This window comes from Chironomus tepperi, unplaced genomic scaffold (assembly GCF_022539635.2).
Source record: "Chironomus tepperi strain 1889 unplaced genomic scaffold, CSIRO-AGI_Ctep_v1 contig_196, whole genome shotgun sequence".
Taxonomy (NCBI): Eukaryota; Metazoa; Arthropoda; class Insecta; order Diptera; family Chironomidae; genus Chironomus; species Chironomus tepperi.
Genome location: NW_027226318.1, coordinates 2,125,153 through 2,145,036, shown reverse-complemented (window position 1 = coordinate 2,145,036; position 19,884 = coordinate 2,125,153). Strand labels below are relative to the sequence as shown.

Genomic DNA, 19,884 nt, shown 5'->3' with positions numbered 1-19,884 from the left:
GCATGGAAACAGTTATGCCAATCAAAAAACAAGATCACTATAGCAACTTGAGATTTTCTCTATCAATTAAAACCCTTTTGTAGAGCATTAATCACGTACTCATAAGATTTCTTCAAAGGCGGATAAAAGTATTCGTCAGCAAAATCGTTAATCGGTTGTGTGAAGCGAATGAATGCAAGAGGATTTGTTGGATCAAGAAATTTCGGCATTATTGGTGGTGGAGCAAGAGATACGCAAGCATCACGTTCCATATCAATTCTATTTCGCATTGCAAAGATTGCGTTCTGCATGCGACATTGAGTAAATGGATGATCCCAATCGAGACCAGCGGCATGGAGTTCTTGCAGCATTTGCTTCAATATGGAAATCTGTTCTTGAGTTAATGGCTCACTGTTGGATAGAAAGACGTAAAACATTAAATCAATTAAAATGGAATTAAATTGAAATCAGAAACGCAATAAAAAGCATTAAAGGTTTATTAATTACCGTTCGAATTGCTGTGGATTCGTTTCATGATAAGGAAGACATTTTCCAAATGCAAAATCTGCAAAGAAATACGCATAAAATTATTCAACAAGTTATTATTTATTTACGGAAGAAAAGCATCTTCCTCCATCATCAATTGGATACTTTTTAAGAATTCAAGTGGGGATTTCTTCTAATATTTAAGTAATCTTGAACAAGGATCTCATTTTACTTTCATGAAATTCAACAAAAGCAAGTAAATCTGTGAAACGCCTCCAGCACAAGAGCAATTCAACTGCCTCTGCTTCTTAACCACATAAATAATTCTTATATTCTTTAAAGGAACATTGAAGTGAATATATTCAAAGCAAAAATGCTCATTTTTAAAGGAAATGAGTTGGAATATGTTGACTTATTTCACAGTAAACAACCAATTATCATAGATAATAGCTTTTGATGAATAGCATTAGATGTTATGTTGTTATTCCTTTTGTAATTGTGGTGGCTGTAGTTTAATTAAAACTACTTCCTCACGGTTTTATAAATAAATGAGATGTTTATTCTTCCGAGTTTAAAAACAGACTGAACTATTTTTATAAATAAGGGGTTTTCAACTATGTACAATAAATATTATTCAAATCCCAAATGAACGTTACAAACAATTGCAGAAAGAATCAAATAAATGAATAGAAATCTCAATATAATAAAGAGAAGGTGTACTCAGATGGATAGAAAATCTCAGATGATCCCTTAACCTCTATCTGGATTTTCATAAAACCACAACCTTCCATAAACAAAAGGTGATAGACGAAGATAAATTAATTCAATACCACGAAGTAAATATTTTCCAAGAATATAAATTTTATTAAATGTACAAAGAAACCCGCACTCAAGAATTTATTCTGCAGCATGAGTAATGCTGCATTAGAGCAAATATTTTCATAGATGAATCTCATATTCCCTTCCTGTGTGCTCATTCAAAGAGCTTTTTTGTAAGCTCCACATATAATTGATTTATGAGAACTTACCATCAAAGCACCATTCCAAATGCGGAATACAAAGTTGCTCGGCAAACAAGCAGCCTGAAATGGAATAAAAAAATACGATTCGTGTTTTATAAAAAGTGGAAATTTATTCTGAGAATATTAAACGTAGATTGTACGAAGCTTGAGGCAATAGCGTAGGATTCAATACTTTTCTACTTTTCTTGTTCATTCTTCATATCTACTAATTTGATCGAACTCATGATGGAACATGTGTATACAATATATAATGTTGACGAAGCCAATCTAATGTGGTTTTTACTTTTCTTGTTTTCTTTTTATAGCATCTATTAAATTTTCTTTAAGACAAAGTTTACTTTTGTTCCTTTTCACTTGGATACGACTTTTCATCTTAATATTTTTACATAATTACAATTACTTACATTTATTTACCGTCATGAACCATTCACGTAGGATGAAATTGGAAAAAAGATTTTTCTTTTGAACTAAGTTCGAAAGGAAAATTCTCTTCCTTGAATGAGTTTTAATAAAGTTTTCACAAGAATTTTATTCAGTCAAGTTCATTAGAATATGAAGAAAAGCATTTTCTTATTTTTGGAACATTGTGTGGATGGAGTCAATTACATAGATTTAATTTCGTTAAAATTTAGATGAATTCGTTAATTGGATATTAAAGAAGAATCGAAATCAGAGACTTGGATACAAAAGTCACTGGAAATTTTGAGTTAGCGACAGTTCTTGAAGATATGATTGAGTTTATTGACATGAATCGCAATATATTGCTATAATTTTGTTACTTTTTGGATATATCCTCTAAAAATCCAATATTTAAGCAACCTAACCTCATCAATTTCGAGAACAATCATAATCATAGATTGATTTATTGATTCCTAATTATGTACCTTCCTCTAAACTAATGACTATATTTCAAGTCACAAATCGCTTATTAACTTAATAAAGCAATTAAAAAGTAAAGTAATTACTTTAAAAAATGAAAAGCATCAATAATTTCAGAATTTAATTGCCTTGTCAATATTCATTTTTACTGTAATTCCGATAATTTGCTATGGGTGGAAAATTTATGCATCGATGATGGAAATTTTCATTTTTAAAGGATATTACCATTTTGTCCTGAATATCAATCAAATTATCAGATTCAGTTCCCATCATGTATAGTAATTGGATAAATATTCTGTATTTTATCCAGAACGTTCAAATTTATGACGAAAAGATTAAATGTTCATTCCGAAAAGTCAGCTTTTTCAAATGAAAAATTGTTATACCCGAACAGCACAGCATGTTCGCTAGGGCACTGGTACGTCGTCGTATTAGTGGAAGTAGGCGAAGTTGCATTGGCTGCAACTGAGGTTCGCCCATCGTGTCGATCGTGTTTACTCACAAGAACGCTCATCTAGATGAGTATGCTCATTGTCAGTTAGGGCTTAAAATCTCTTCCATTGAAGTAATTTTAGAAGTTTATCAAAGGACTTTTTATGCTCTTCTCAGAAACTTTTAACAAGAATTTCCATACATTTTATGTTTTTAAAAAGAAATATGAATAATCAAAGGATGGAAAATGTTCAGCATTTTCTGCTTTGTGTAATTTAAAATCCTTTTTCGTATTTACCTGCTGTTGAAAGGGATTTTTATATTTAAGCAGTTCTAAATGTTTTTTTTAAATAGAAAAAGTGTAGTCAGGCGTGTTTAGGATCAGATCTTAGCAACTGGATATTCTAATTCTTATTAAAGCATCCAAAAACTCCGAATAATTAAGTATGTTCCAAAAATTACACTTGTCCCTACACAGCACATTTCATTAAGCCAAATTGGATAAAAATTAATGTGTGGGTTTTATTTTGGTATATCCATGACTTTATGCGTGGGACAAAATACAGCCATCAGTTATTAAATTCTCAAACAGACGTTCAGAGATGTAAATAAAAATATTTGATTTTGAAATCTGTCTAGGATGATAAGAGTAGATATACATGTGGGTGTAGTCAAATATTCATGACTTCAAAATCCTTTAATTTGAGTACGAAACCCAAAATCACTGAATTTTTTAGGTCTTGTTCTATTTTAAGCACATCCATTCGGAACCATAATAGCATTTTATATTCTTCTTTGCACTTCCTTTATCTTGTGCTTTCGAGTACGGCTGCAGGTACGTAATTCATAAATTCGAACTAAAAATAATTCCATAATCATCAAAAAGGAACAAAGATGAAATTTTCATTGACGTAAAGGCATGATTTTCGAAAGAAAGAAAGAACTTTGAACAATGCAAGACTTCCTCTCTTTATAATCATCATCATAGTCATTTCTGAACTTTCCTTTGTTATTTTTATGGTTCTGAATTTCTTTCATCAAAATTCTTTGGGCTTCTTATTGAAAATTGAGGATGGAACATGGAGTCATTAATTTATGACGTCTGGCATGAACATCATCCAACAGACAGGAAGGCGAGACTATAGCTATGTAGCACTTTAGGTCTAGTCTGACAAATTTTCACAGATTTGTAGATTTCTACAGATTCTGTCACAGATGTCCTATAACTCAAACTAGACAAGTTGTCCGTGACTGTGATAAATATTCAGATACTTAAACTTGATCAACAAGCTTGATAGGATTCACCCTCATTTTTAAACGACTTCCTCAAAGCAGAATGGAATCAAAACTTGCTACGCATCGTTGTTATGGCCCAATGAATTTATCTTCTTGTTTTCACTACGGAATTTTTTATTTCCGAGATTTGCGATGATAAATGGTTAGTCTAAATTGTTCTATTTATTTATGTGAAATGTTGTGGAATTTCCGAAAAATGTAAATTGTTTTTTGGTCTTTAAATTAATAGAAATGTTTCGCTGGGGTTTAAAAGAGAAATGTTGAATAAAGTAGACATTCTGTATATTGAATTAATCAGACAATTAGGTTCATGGATGTAATCAATCATAATTTTTTTAATGCTGGTATCTGAAATGTGATCCGTAATATGATAAGGCATTGAGTGGGACGAAATATTTTGCAGGCTTTCCGATAAAATGAGTATAAATGCAGGAATGAAAAGATTAAATACTTTCACGATTTACAGTGAAAAGCTGCATAGTGTAGGTGGACTTCCTACACTTTACTATTAAATCCGAATTTTCAAGGCTTCAATCCTACTCAACTGGTGTTTAACTTCTTACTTTCTCTTCTTAAATATTTGAAAACATGCTTCCATCTCAAGTTTCTTCTTGGATGTACAAATGTTTCAATTCTTCCTGAACTTTTACTCAAGAATTTATTGAATTTTTAAAGTTGAGTTGTTTTGTTGATCTAAGCTTAGAATCGGAAAAAGGTTTTTGGTGTTGGAATGTCAACTGTCCTTAACTTTGAAGAGGCTTGAATGTGTATTTAATGATATATTGATGGAAGCATTGTAGCACTAATAATTTAAAAGCTTTTTCCATTTGAGCATTTTATGTCAAATATTTATGTGCTGTATGCCAGTAAAATTATAGTAATGAAAATTCAGCGATACAAAAGCAATTCTGAATTTTGTCATAAAGATTATCTTGTTCACATCCACAAATGTTTATGTTAAAGCTTGAATCGTTGACTATACACGTATTGAAACCACATAATGTAATTGCTTACATAACGTGATTTATCAGCATGTATTAATTGAGATAAATTGATGGAGCTTTATGAAGTTATTTACCTCAGAATAAGATTACTTCTACATGAATGTTGTGGCTTTATCTGCTATAAATTGATAGCGGAAAACTGATGTGGGTATTGTCAATGACATTTTCTGATCAAAGTGATGATGACTTGGGTTTGTCACTTATTGGAAATGGATTGAGTATCGGTAAACGGTAGTTAGGGGAAGAGTCAGATTCAGGTGGCATCTTAGTGACGTCATAGATCACAATTGAATTTTTAATGCACATCGGATGGTTTCCCCTGCCTCTTTTAACCCAAATTTACTCTAGAACAATCAAGAAACTTTAATTAGATTCCAATAAGCACAACTTCAAGACTATAAGTAATTAATAAACGATTAATGCATAAATTGTAATCAGATAGACTTTAATGTATTGCCCATAGTCATGGAATGAGAAGTAAAAACAAAAATTGTTTATTTTTATAGTTCAATTAATCGTGAATTATTAATGCCTTAATGAATGTTTACATATAACTTTCGTATATGTTCGGTTAGTCGAGGTTTAATATTGTTGATTATTGTTCTTATATAGCTTGTTGCATGACCTTCAAGTATCGCTTTTTTATTCTGTATTCCATTCATATCCATGACATTTATTATTGTCGTGCAATGTGTGCGTATATATACACAAATTATTGACAGTATTATGAAATTGATGAACGCCATTTTGAAAGCTTTATTCCTCATGGGGGTAGTAAATTGATTGGATTCATTCGCTAGCATGAAATTTTGCAATTTTTCGTGACATTTGCTTTATTTTTGGTTTGGAAATTTATGACCATGTCTTTTGCGATTCACATACCCAATCTCCCATTTTCAGTGATTCTACATAAACAATTTATTTCCAATTTATCAGCCTGTCGATCGTCCTAAAACATATATCAAATTATCAAAATTTTGTCATCGTGAAATAAGGAATGAAATTGACTTGTTGTCATATTTAACGCTACATGATACATAAATTTTACATTTCACTGAAGTTATTTTATCTCATTCTACTTTTAATGGAAAGTTTTCTTATTCGTACGTGCATGTTGTCAAACTTCTTATATGTGACTTTCATACCCAAAGATATTGCCTGATGAAATTATTCAGATACGATGGCGTATGGAATGTTAATGAAGATTTTCTTGAACGCGACGCATTTGAATTTACTTTTGGATGCTTTAGATGGAAATTTTATCAGATGTGAGGCATGGCTCTAAGCTTTTACGAGTTACCTTACCAGGAAAGCATATGGCGTAGAAATGGTTGATCTTCAGATCAGTATGACTCTGGGCTTAGTCTAGATTCAATAAAAGAAATCAAGCTTTAGGCTAGAGTCAAATCGGTCTGGTGTCGGATTTTTGGCAAATTCTACTCCATATGCTTTCCGGGATATAGCAACAATATTTCTTCTTTCTGAATCTCTGAATCTTTAACTACTCGTCGTAGATTTGCATATTTAAGACTTGATGCTCAAGTTTCCACACTGTTCAGAAACCACATTTGTCTTGAAATTATTTGGATTCTAAGATTTAAGGTTTAAACCTCAATCTAAAATAGATTCACATTATTATCATCCAATTTCTCGGTTCGATTTGAAATAGCTTACTTATTCAGTCAAAAATAATACCCAAATCATAATCAAGAAGTAGAGTCTACATACAAAGAAGAATGGAATCAAGGACGTTCAAAGAAAAGTAATAAGAATAAGAAGCTCAAGTTGAAAATTGAATTTTTATTGAAAATAAATACCAAGAAGCACATCCAATATTTTCCATACAATAAAAGTTTGATATCTTACAAACATTGTCAATTCCATAAAAGGATTCTCTAAAGAAAAGTTGTTCCTTTCAATCAGACGTACCTAATAACAACGTATACAATTTTTTTGATTCTATCGTTTATAGAAATCTATTTGAATTCGTTTGTGAATCCAAATGGAATGGATGCCCTTTCTTGTGTATTATTAAATGTCTGCGCTCAGTCGAACGTATCTTTTAATTAAATGTTTGTACCTTTTTTTCCTGTGAATCGAAAGGTTAAATCAATATGTTTTCTTATTCCACTGCAGGCATTGTTAAGCTTTCGTAGGCTGGAACTGAAATTAACTCGTAATTTATTCAGATCTTATTAAATAATTTTTGTTGATTTTACATACTGTAACATGCCAAGAGCTTGTCTTTTCCTTAAAAAAATAGAAAATGCTTCAATTTTTAAGCTTAAACCCAAGAAAATATCAATTAAGCTCTCATTACGTTCGGGTTTGGCTGGAGATTGCAATTAAATTTAATGAGGACTTCAACCTGCCAATCTACGTCTTAATTGAGATTAGAGTCATAATCCGCATCTACCGCATATCCTTGGACAAGAGCTGTATTTTTAATTAAAAAAATTTATAATGCTACTTTGAGGGGTTGTTTAGTGATGATGTCTATTATCGACCAAAATTATTAGACGCTATGACGTTCATATGGGAATTTTCAAGCTAAATGCCATAAAAATTGGCTCCCGTCAATAACTTGTCACATAATTTATGAATCACCCCTCATAAAATTAAACGATAAATAATGAAAACTTATAAAACTCCCATTGATGCTGCAGCATGTGCCAGAGATAAGGAGAAAGTATAAAATCTAAAAGACAAGCATTTACAAGACTTCTGTTCTGTATTTTTAGCGAAGTCAAGCTAACGTGGGTAGAATGACTCAAGTTTCCACGGAAAATTATTATCGGATATTCTCATGTAGCAGCATAAATAGTAAGTCGTAGTCTATTCTCAGAGAATGGATGAAAATGTATTTTTAATCAATTACGGGGGCTTTTGTTTATTTAGGTTTTTAAATTGTATTTATGTTGCTTGGATATTATTAAGCATAAGAACTTCACATGACGTAATAGCAATAATTCTGTTTATTTCTGATGATTTGCCTCATTAGTGTCGTTAAAAGGAATGAATGACTAATGAACTGGAGACGAATTTTTTATTTCGCCTACTGTGCATGATTGATAGGAACTAGAAGTTAAAAGTTTGAATTTTCCAGCTCCAATCAACAGTGTCGTCGAGAATTTAGGTTTAACGTCATGACTATCAAGTGATTAATCCATCAGCAGCTAGAGTGAATGATTAGGAATGATTATATCAACACTTTTTATGCGTACGGTCTTCTATCATTGTCAAGTTTCGGAATATTCGAATCAAATTCAGCACAAAATTATGATATGAATAAAATTTATTACTTAATACCTAATAGAGCATTTCACACCTTGAACGTTGTGTGCATACAGAAACAGTTAATTCGTTATTGTACATGAATCGCATACGAATAAAAAGCTTTTCGTCATAAAGGTCCATTAAAGTTCATTAAGCTTAAGGATATGAAGAAAAATGTTCATTAAAATGTACAATGTAGTTTTTAGAACTTGTTGTTGTTAATATGATGTAGAGAAAGTTTAAGTTACGTGATAAAAAGGGCAGAAAGTCATACAACAAGTAGGTGGTAGAGTCAACACATCTACCACGCCCATTAAGGAAAATATATATACACATACATGAGTTTAGTCGAATAATTTTCAATGTTATGTCGCTTCTATTTGACCGTGACATGAATTTTATTTCTAGAAGTCCATTCAGAACTCGTCGTCCGATAAATTTTCATCAAATGCCATGGGGGAGATGAAGTTTAATTGTCTTAATGCCTCGAAACTAATTACGTTCCTTAATTAAATTTTTCATCGTACTCACCAATATTTTCTTGACCCACAACAATGCTTAGATGATCGTGAATGATGGATGTTAAGAAACTACTAAACAGCAATGCCTTCCACAATTTCATCCATTTGTCAATATTTGACATGACGGTGTTATGATGATTTAATAAAATTGATGGGGTTTGTCTGCTATTGTTACTATTGTTGCTGATGTATGGTGGCCGTAACTGTATTACAATCGTGTGACACCACAGGATTTTTGGTTGATTAATTATAGTTGTCATTATCCAGGCAAACATGAAAAGAAAGAATTGAAAAAGTCAAAAAAAGTTAGTAAATAATTCATCAATCTCGTCTACATATAGTTCTAAAAATAATTTCATTGTCTAGGATGCTAATCCTCTTTAAGCTTTTCAGAATTTTTAATGAAAATTTCCACATTATTATTGTATTTTCATGCGGTTAATACAAATAGCTTCCAGCTGCTACATGGAAAAATATGGAATTAAAATTGGAGTTCCTTGTAATTCGAGATATATTAAGGTGTGTCAGCTTTCACCCACATCAAAAGGGAATTTATTCATACAAAAATATGTTTTTTATTTCGCTTTGTAGCTACTTGAATTACACAATTGATTGGTAAATGTGTTTGAGGTTTTCAATGGGAATATTACATATATGATGTGTAGCTTTTGGTAATTCATAATATTCATAAAATATAACTTCCGCTTGTAACAGGGAAGGCATTTTTGATTGTTAATTACAAAATTTGACCCATTTTTCAAAATTTGTCAAAATTTTAAAGCAATTTAAATATTAAAGTCAGCTCTGACAACAGAGCATTTTTCATCTCCATTGCTCCATGACATTCACATGTCTTTTATGTCGATCAGCTACAACGATTCGATAAAAGCATATAAAAAATGTCAGCTAAAGAGAAAAACATCATCATTACTCTTTTTTAACAAGAAAATAATATCTTATGCATGATGTAGCACCAAAAAAGATGACATAATAAATGAACATGTATGTAACTTTGAAAAGTTCAAGTCACAGGAGATTTTATTAAGTCAAGTTTCTGATTAATGTTTAATAACCAAACTTTTTCAAAAAAACCAAATTAATTTCATTCAGCAACAATTTTCGTTCCTTTACGCCACATGTAAGGAAATTGTTGCTAGGTAATGTCTACTAAGCCTTTTGACAAACCTCACAGCGTACTTTATTTATCATAATTACACAAGGGAGATGAAACTTTTTAACATCAAATAAAATTAAATCTCAAAAGACGGAATGTCTGATGACTAAACATGATAAAAATAATGAATTTGTACATATAGAAGAAAGTTTAAGATCCTTTTTTAATGCAAACAGAAGCTGGATTCTTCAATAAAAGTTAGAATTAATCCCTGTCTGAGCTTCATATCAGAATCCATCAGAATAAGAATGAAAATTAAAACTTAAACCTTTTTAAGCTGTTTTTATATACTTGTATGTTTTTAATGCATGGATGTGCAAGACTTTATTGCATTTACTGAATGGAAATGAACTTGATGGCACTTTAAGGAATTGAATTTTCAATTTTTAATACTTTAAATTGTGTTCTCCAATTTATGAAATTTAATGCTAATCAATAAAAACTAGATCTATGCTAGGGCACATCACTGCGTCGCCATGGTTACGGTAAGACGCGATATTGTTCTGATGGCGCACTCGATGCTTCGATTGTGGCACTCGAGGTCAAGATCTTTGTGGGTTAGGATAAGTTCAATATCCAACAATATCACAATAATCTCAAGCAACAATACAAATTGCTTCCAAGAATTTAATAGACAACAGCTTCCATACTGTAGTCCAAACAAAACCATTTACAGGACATTAACTATTTCAAAATCATGTAAAAGTCTGTGTACGAGATATTATAAGAATCAATTTACATCATATCCATAGAGAAAAATATCGTGTGTATTCATTAGTATGTAATGAGACAAAATAATGAATGATATTTGATACCATAGCTGCGTTATCGTCATGCAGAGTTTGTAAACAACCAAGAATATATTTTTAATGATTCGTGATATAAAAGTAATTCCTGCAAACGAGAACAGAATAAGAAGAAGATGTCATGAATCTTCATTTAAGTCAGAACATGTAGAGTTGAAGGACGTACGATAAGATAAAATATTTTTGTGTCTGGTATGGAGTAAAAAAGCTTTTGAGAAAATTAATAACAGAAAATGCGTCAATTGTAAAGGAAGGAGATAGATGTATTCGTAAAAAATGTCGTTTTATCACTCTTGAACCGTAAAGACGTAAGAGAAGGAGTCAAGAGGATGAAGATTTTTCGGTATTTTTAGACATTGAGAGTTTTACACTTGAGTTGTTATATCTTCATGCTAAAGCTTTAACAGGCGTAAATATTGCATTGAAAATAATTTTGTACCTTTTAGTCTAAAATATTTGGCATTTTATGGTAGATTGCATGATTCACAGAAAATTGATGACTGGAAGGTATCATAATGTTGCTATGTTTATGTCATTGGACTTGCTCTCTAACATATGACAGTATATCTTTTATTTTATTGCTTTAGCTTTCTCTAAAATTCATTCGTAGAGTTATTTGATAATATTTTTGATGATTTTAAGACTTGAAGTGGAAGTTCAATCTATGTCAACTGTCATTTATTATTCAAATTATATTTACAACTACAATTAGTTGATGTTCCCCTTTTGTAGTTGATTACCCCTTCATATGAATATTTTAGTCTGTTTTATAACTTCAAAGAATAAACATCATACTTAAATACAAAAGGAAGTTCTTTAATTATACTTATTTGTAAGTAAACAATCCAAGTTCCACTTGTTTCAATAAATTATACTTATATTCATGTCACTGTATAATTTAAAGAGCAACAAAAAAAACCTTTTAATGAAAATCCAATATCTCTTTAAATCTGTTGTGTTTAATAATTCATACCCTTTTTTCTGTGTTTCGCTCACTGCCTTAGGAGTCACGACAATCACAGCACTCTCTGCTACACAATTAAATTTAGATTATGTGCAAATAATTTTCTCTCCTTATTCAATTTCGCTTTCAATTTGTTATTTTGTTGATGAGACTTGCGTCATTCATTATCTTAGCAACGAATTTAGGGATGTTAAGTAAAGAAAACCCAACGCACAGCAAACAGAGAAAATAATCATGAAGATTATTCAATCAATTGGAAAACTCATTTTGACGTAATCATTAAAACTGTTTTTTTGAACTCTTAAAAAATTATGTAGAATCGATAATCTGTGATTAAAATAAGAAAATTAGATGAGGAACTTTTTCTTTTTGTCAAAATGTCAAAAGACGTGGGCTTTGATTCGAAAACGTGCGCATTATAATTTATGATTTACTGAAAGATTCAAGTTTAATTAAAATTTGAATAATAAATGAAAAAGCAATTTGCCAAATCATACAAATTTGTCCTTTTTTCGATTTCAAGCTTCTTCAAGCTATGAAATTCATAAAATTGAGATCCAGATCACTTGACTACATATCATCAATCTTAAGACACACAGAGAACGTGTACCTTAGTGGTATTACTGTACCATAAAACATGGTCGTTGTATGTTAGGGCATTTGTTGAACCTGTGACCTAAATCATACAATATTCAGGTTCTAACATAATCGTACATCTCCTCAATAATACACAGAACCATAAAGATTTTTTATGGAATAACAACAATCCCTTCAATTCATGACAATAACAACAAAAGATGCATATTGAATAATCAAGATTTATCATCTAATAATATGAATCCTATCTTATATTGCTCATTTTGTTGCTCTTCAAAAGGGATTACATGATTACATATTTCAAAAGCTTCTTTAATACTCAAGAAGCATAAACATAGTAGAATGCTAAAAATAGAATCAAGCTCTAGAGGAATGACTGTTTGTTTTTTTAACATGCACAACACATCCACAACGTCTTATAGTTGAAACTTTCGTTTATAGCTTTCATTCGTTTTAGTGTGTGGGCGAATGTGCTTGAACTTCAGCTATAACATTGCATGAATAGTATGGCAAGCACAAATCACAGATACAAAAAAAGGAAATGAAAATAATATAAAAGTCGTGACGAGGAAAGAAGAAGAAGTACAGGAAAGCTAAAACAACGTCACTAAATGTATCGTGGAGGGATATGGATATAAAACTGCGGATTTAAGGAACACACAGAGAGAAACGAACAACGTTGTCAACCTTATTAATAGGATTAGCTTCATTAACAGACAATAATTGCGAATATGATTGACATTAAATTCATGTTCGGTGCCTTTTGTTGAATTTTGTGCCTTTGAAGGGATTTAATGCGGATAATGAATTTCCTGACTAAATTTGGATGGAATTAAAATGTTTTGGGAAAGGATTTAAATTTCTGCACATTGTCACAGATGCTATATTTACGATTCAGGCACGCAATGTTATTTGGTACCATACAACATCTGTGTTGGAATAGCCACAACAGCATTTCTTGTCAGAAAATATATCAAACCAGTTGACAATCTTAAAAGCTCTTCCAAAAATAATTTCTGAACTGATTAATTCTATTAAGGAAAACTTTTCTGTCAACACTTAGTTCTTCCTCATCAAAAATTCATTCCAAGTACATCCAAAAATAAAAATAGAACGGCCCAGATTTCGATAATTCAATACTTCATTACCATTCAGTTCCTGAATATTCGGATTGAATAAATAAAATAGAAGATTGGGTATGAGACATCTTAAGGCATTTCTTTCCCTACTTCCGACATAAATTCTCTGAAATTATATCTTCTTTTGTAATAATGTTTCTGCTTACAACGGCTCATTAAGAATTTATTGTCAAATTTCAGAGCCAGTAAATCACCTTTCAACATAAAGTTCATCCTTCATATAACTCGCAATGTAATTCAACCCTCAAGCGTTCAGTTTCATTAAACAATTTCTAGAATGTTTAGAAACAAAGCAAGCATTACATAAATCTTAGATGTAATATATATGAGCACATGTGCAGATGCTTTCCTGAGAATCAGGCTCTGTTCTGTGATGTGCTTAGAACTTCAAAGCATAGGATATGCTTGAAGTTGGAATATAATATAATTTTGCAAAGGATTTTATTTAGTCGAAGTGGCTCGGTGGCGGAATGGCTTAGTGCTTCGGTACCTAATTGTTGCAACACCACCCATCGACTATTGGTTCTAGTCATCTTATCTACGTCACCGAAGATAAATTTCTTAATTTCAGGGTGTGCCAAGTATAAAGTTTCAAAAGTATGAACACCAACGGCGAGCACATTGTACCTAAATGTTTTATTTTGAAAATAAAAATAAATCAATATTATGGTCATTTAAAAGGCAGCAATTTCGCATGATTCTAAAAATAGCTCCGTAATCGAAAAAGTTTCTTTCTCTCAACTGCTCATTTTTCGTACAAAAGCTTTCTCGCTCTTATCATATTTACGCAGTATACATCATGTATATTTATGAACGAGTTTTACATTCAAAATACAAGTGACAGACACACAACGAGGAATTCGTTCCATTTTCTTATTATTTTATGGTAAGTAAATAAAGCTAAAAATATTCTTAACGCCTACGGATTTTCTGTAATAAAATCCATAAAGAGGCTAAAAATTTTTGAAAGCTTTTCGCACACATTCACACTCACACACATCTGATGATGATGGTGAATAACACAGAACATACAAAATGTAACGAAAAAAAAGGCTCACTGACTGAATATTCCAAAAATATTCTCCATTCTCTCTTGACTGCTGACGTCATAGAAATCTAGAAATATCATACATCCCATAAGGAAAGAAAGTGCTTTCAAGGAGAGAAGAAATAAGATATTCAAATCACATGAAACGGAATTCGTTGGTGCTGTAAAGGTGGAAAATGTATTTTCGTGTAGATGTTAAGGTAGAGATTAATATTATATAAATAACACATATATTATTTTTATTGTAAATAAAGTGAAGTCTGTCACTTGCATGTGAGGGTGTCAATTTTTGAAAAATATCATCCACACGCAACTTATTGACAGCGGGAAATTGGAATCGAAAACTTTATAATTGAATTTTCATCTCCCAGAAGTAAAATTTTCACTTCAATCCTAAACAAGAATTTGATTAATTCTTTTTATGAATGATTGGCAAATGTATGATGAGCAAGGAGTTTGTAAAGTTTAAGGATTAAATGATTTATTGTGCTTTTAAGTGCTTTTGATGGAGCTTTTTGATATTTAAATGAGGTAGAGTTTGAATTCCCTAGAGTGGAACAGGCTGCAATTAATCGACTATACGTCTAGCTATAAGCTTTTTATTCTATAGAAAGATTGACAACCATAGAATCTTATCGTAACCTGTTCCACTCTCATTAATCATTAAGATTTTGTATGAAAAATTAACTCATGAAATCTAAGTCGACTTTGAATTCAAAATTGAGTTTTTAAATTCAAAATTTTGTTTACTTTCAATCCAAAATAAACAGTTGTGCTAATTAATAACTTTTAAAGAAAGGCAAACTTGATGCTTATCATAATGTTGATCAATTTGCTTCAAATAACACAAAGTTTGGTAATTAAAAGATCCAGTGCTGTTAAAAACCAGCAAAAATGATCCAGTACTGTTAAAAATTCAGTAAAAATGATCCAGTGCTGTTCAATTATCAAAATTATTGCTTTACAATCAGAAAACTCTACATAAAGACACATCAGACACTCAAATAGTTGTAAATTTACAATAAATCATAAAAATATCAAGCATTTCCGAACAAATTTTCAGATTTTACTATTTTACATCTTTATATCCCAACAATCCAACGCACAAGTTCTCAACTAAATCTTTTTATGAGTCTTGTAAATGTCTATTGTAAATTATATGAGGGTTATATCCAATTTTTATTTAACACAACAGTTCAAGCATGGATATACGATTGTTAGATACTTTAAGACGATTGTTTTATGTCAAAACTTTGAGCTAAAGGATATCATGTTTATATCCCCATATAACTTTTATTCAACTCGAATGCTGCAATTTAATTTAATGAAATTTTTTATTCTTTTACAATTTCAGTCAACTTTTGTCTATAAAATGTTCAATACTTAGTAAGGCACTGACAGCAGATACTTTCATCACAAATTCTCAGTAATAGAAATTAATTTCAACAATTTTAATGTACAGCAGGAACCGCAATATAGCCATAACTTGTTGGTAATAACTTTGTTAAGTGACAGTCTGATAGAAACTTTTTACATTTATATGATTGATGCTGCCATATGGTTTTGCAAAATACCAAATGTCAAAAGTTGTTCATGCGTTTATGGCAATTATGCTGCACACACCTAGATTTCGGTTGCTAGATATTCATTGCTAGGATGCAGACATGTAGGCAGATTGTGAAAAAGTAGGAAATTGGCTACAGTCCTAATACAAGGATGCAATCTATTGATTCCTTGCCAGATTGTCAGATACACAGATTACTTCCACCTGTCCCCTATAAGCCTAAGATACCAACATATTGCAACAGATTAAATTTTTTAAGTAGTAGAACAGGTCCGCAAAATCAAATACCAAACTTTCCACTATCCATCCCCAAACTTTTTCTATCCTACTCAATATTTAGATTGATTTGACAGCACTTGATTCTTATTTTTTTATTTCAAGCACTAAAAAACACATTTATGGATTGAAAATTCACAAATTTATTTTTCGATCTGAAAATAGCTCAGCATGCATCGATGCCGAAGGGTTTATCATTGAATTTTTCATCATTTTCCAATGTCGATAGCATATGAGAGCCATTTCCGAGAATTATCTACCCAGAAGGGTGAAGTATTGTGATAGACTGCTGTGGAGGATGTTCCATCGTCTATTTCTAGATATTGACTCAATGGTATCCTTGACATTTAATGCTTGAATTCAATTTTATGATATTAAATTCTTGAAATTTAATGAAAATTTACTTTGTAGATGGAACTACATTGCTGGTTGATTCCTAACTATGCTGTTTATGTCATTAGTGATATTAATGCATTGGCATACTGTATACAAATCATACAAATTATTTGACATCATTTTACCAAAGTTAAGTCCTTTTTGTAGTATTTTCATCATGAAATCCCAACGGCAGACTAAAATCTAAACCACAAACCATAACAAAAGCTGACACAACACGCAAGAGTTCCAGTTACAGTCAAAATATTTTTCACAAGTATGTAAATTCAAATATATTCTGTAATTTGTTAAATAGCCACAAAACATTTTAATGTCAAAGTAAATGAAAACAAAAGATAATAATCGTCGTCCACAATAGACTAAGTACATCCATGGACATAAAAAACTTTTCAAACCCTCTATTTATAAATATTAATTCATAAAAAGGAACGAATATTTTTAATTTCCTCATTAATTGTGAAGTTCCTTGAAAAGTTTGATACTTTTTTCTATTTAGGACAATATGGAAGTGGAAATTTGAATTTCAATGGAAAAGTTTTAGGTTAAGTTTTAAAAATAGAAGTCTAACATTGTTTCAAGTATTATTGTGTTGTTGAGAACCATTGCAGGTGGTTGTAAATGATATTTCCTCAAATTTGGGGTTAAATGCTAATGATGTTGTTCAAAAAATAAATTTTCAGACACACCCTTACACTTTGGGTACGAAATTTTCATATGCAATATCTTGCACAGGATGCTCAAGGCTTTATGAATGATAAACGACACACATACATTAAACCTTAATGTCTCAGTCTTGATAAATTCATAAAACAAAAGATAAATGATAGGAGAACCTAGACATCCCCGGGAAAGCTCAGCCTTGAACAGTGGTGGGCAACTTATGTGCTGTGGCACATCAGTATCATGAACCGTATGCCGAGCATAGCTTCGAGGTTAAGGTGTGTCCCAAAAATAAAAGGTTGCCCAGCACTGGATTTTAATGTCGAGAGAACATAAGGAACAAAAAAATAATTTAACGGAAATTTAAAATTTGAATTTTTCACTTCAATAAGACACAAAAGAATTTCAGAAATGAATATAAAAAGAATAAGCAGCTCAGATAAATGAGCATTCTTGTCGTTCTCGAGAACAATAAAGAATTTCCACATATTTTACGCATTTTCTTTTCATCATCAACAGGTCTCCCCCCATCGCTTATTTTTTTCATTTCCATTCAGTTTACGACAAAAACATGCACATCGATATGGAACCATATTGACGCCATTTTTCTGATCTACATATTCTAAGAGGATTAAAATTCCATCAGGAACGTTAAAATATCCTCAATGATTAATATTCGTGCTAGTAATATCACCTTGAACTACTCAATATTGGAACCGTATGGTTAAAAATGGAAGGAAATGAATTTTTTCACTGCCATATGTTTATAAAATTTTCATGAAAATTCTGAATTTTTCATCATGTACTCACCACTCTATGAATGTTCTGACCATATTAATCCCATTTTATTTCTTGGTTGATGTTAATTCACAAGATTTTGACAGCTTTCCTCAATTCTTTTTTATTTTGTGTATTTTTGTGTACCGTCCAGAAATAAATTTCACTTTAACTTGATTTGATTGATTGACTTCCTCGATTTTTCTCTTGAACTTTATGTTACTTTTCTTATTTGTAGCCAGAAAAACGGGAAACTCAAAAAATGGTTGAAGAACTTAAAAAATTTTAAAACGGGAACTAAAGAACTGCAAAGTAAAGGTTGAAAGAAAAAAAAATGGATTGAAAATAAAAGAAGAATTGACTGAAACTGCTTCTATGGTCCTCCAACGACCATATGTCAAGAGAAAATGTCTCTTGATATGGAAAAGTGAAAATCAGTCTTTTTATTCTTCTTTTTCGTCTTTTTTTTTTTCTTCTGCTTCCCCCTCCTCCTTCCGTCCTTCTTTCCTTGTCTAAATATTACGTGTATGTATGCGCTTTCTCTATTACGACTAAAATTGTCGATATATATTTTATGCTGTATTATTTTTCTTTCTTTTTTTTGGGCGAGATACAACCGTCTCCGAATAGACTACGACACAGAATGTCAGAGAACTTAACGCACTGCCCTTTTTTTCCTTTTGGATATACTTTCATCATGCAAAAAAAAAAAACACGATGTTATATGATAGTAAGCAAGAGCAACCAGCAGCACCAGCGCAAATACAAGTGTGAAAAAAAAATTTCTCTTTTCAGCCTTTATGGGAACTGGCAACAAATGTTGTTGCTTACATATGTACAATAATTACTATTGTTATTATTTTTGGTGCCAAAAAGTACAGCAGGAAATGGACAACTATGAAGTAAAAGCTCTATAGTAATTTTTCAAATCTTTATGGTTGAAGGAATGAGAAGCAGAGGAACTAAGGAACACAAAAAAAAATAAATTCACAGTCACTCACTCGAATTAGACTTTTCACTCGAAAAGCGTCTCGACGAAGACTGAAAAATGATGGTTGAGAATAGTCCACAGAAGAAAGTCTTTTTTTTTCAGGAGATGCGCATTACCCATACAATCATGTTCGTATATCCGCTCAATTTTCTCTCTTTCCTTCTCTTTTTCCGTCACGAAATGCACATTTGTGTGTTTTGCTGGATGAAATTGATTACATTCGCAAAAAATACAGCTACTAGCTAGTAAATAGCTTCATTCATAGTCATCCTTGATAGATTGTAGACCTTGAATGCATGGAATTCTGTCAAGTAATCTCCAAATATTTGGTTAATTACTTAATTAACTTTATCAATATTTGTATCAATGATTTATTTTTATATTATCGTACATCATACAAATACCATAAAATCCATACATAGAATAATCATAATAATACATGAGTGAGAGAGTCGAAGCATCGAGAGCGTGGGCGAGCAACAATTTTCATTTATTTTTTTGTTTTTCTTCTCATAATTTTTATGTACAGTGTGAGTTCGTGATAAGAAGAATTTGAATAATAAACCGATCGATAAGCTTGACGCACGAAGTGGAACT

At 31.3% G+C, this 19,884-nt stretch overlaps 1 protein-coding gene across 2 annotated transcripts in view; it reads right to left on the bottom strand.

Annotated features, from left to right (window-relative positions):
- Positions 1–19,331, bottom strand: part of IA-2 (tyrosine phosphatase IA-2) — a 28,382-nt gene extending 9,051 nt beyond the window's left edge. Inside the window, exons 1-6 of one of the 2 annotated variants that reach the window (XM_070639365.1) lie at positions 19,298–19,331; positions 18,330–18,601; positions 8,906–9,098; positions 1,494–1,547; positions 487–544; positions 100–390 (exon numbers count right to left, since the gene is read on the bottom strand). In XM_070639365.1, coding sequence (XP_070495466.1) covers positions 100–390; positions 487–544; positions 1,494–1,547; positions 8,906–9,017 — 515 coding nt within the window. In that variant the 5' untranslated portion in view covers positions 9,018–9,098; positions 18,330–18,601; positions 19,298–19,331. Of the gene's footprint in view, positions 1–99; positions 391–486; positions 545–1,493; positions 1,548–8,905; positions 9,099–18,329; positions 18,933–19,297 lie in introns of those variants that run through there. The other variant, XM_070639366.1, reaches the window with a different exon arrangement.
- Between the last annotated feature and the right edge of the window lie 553 nt (positions 19,332–19,884).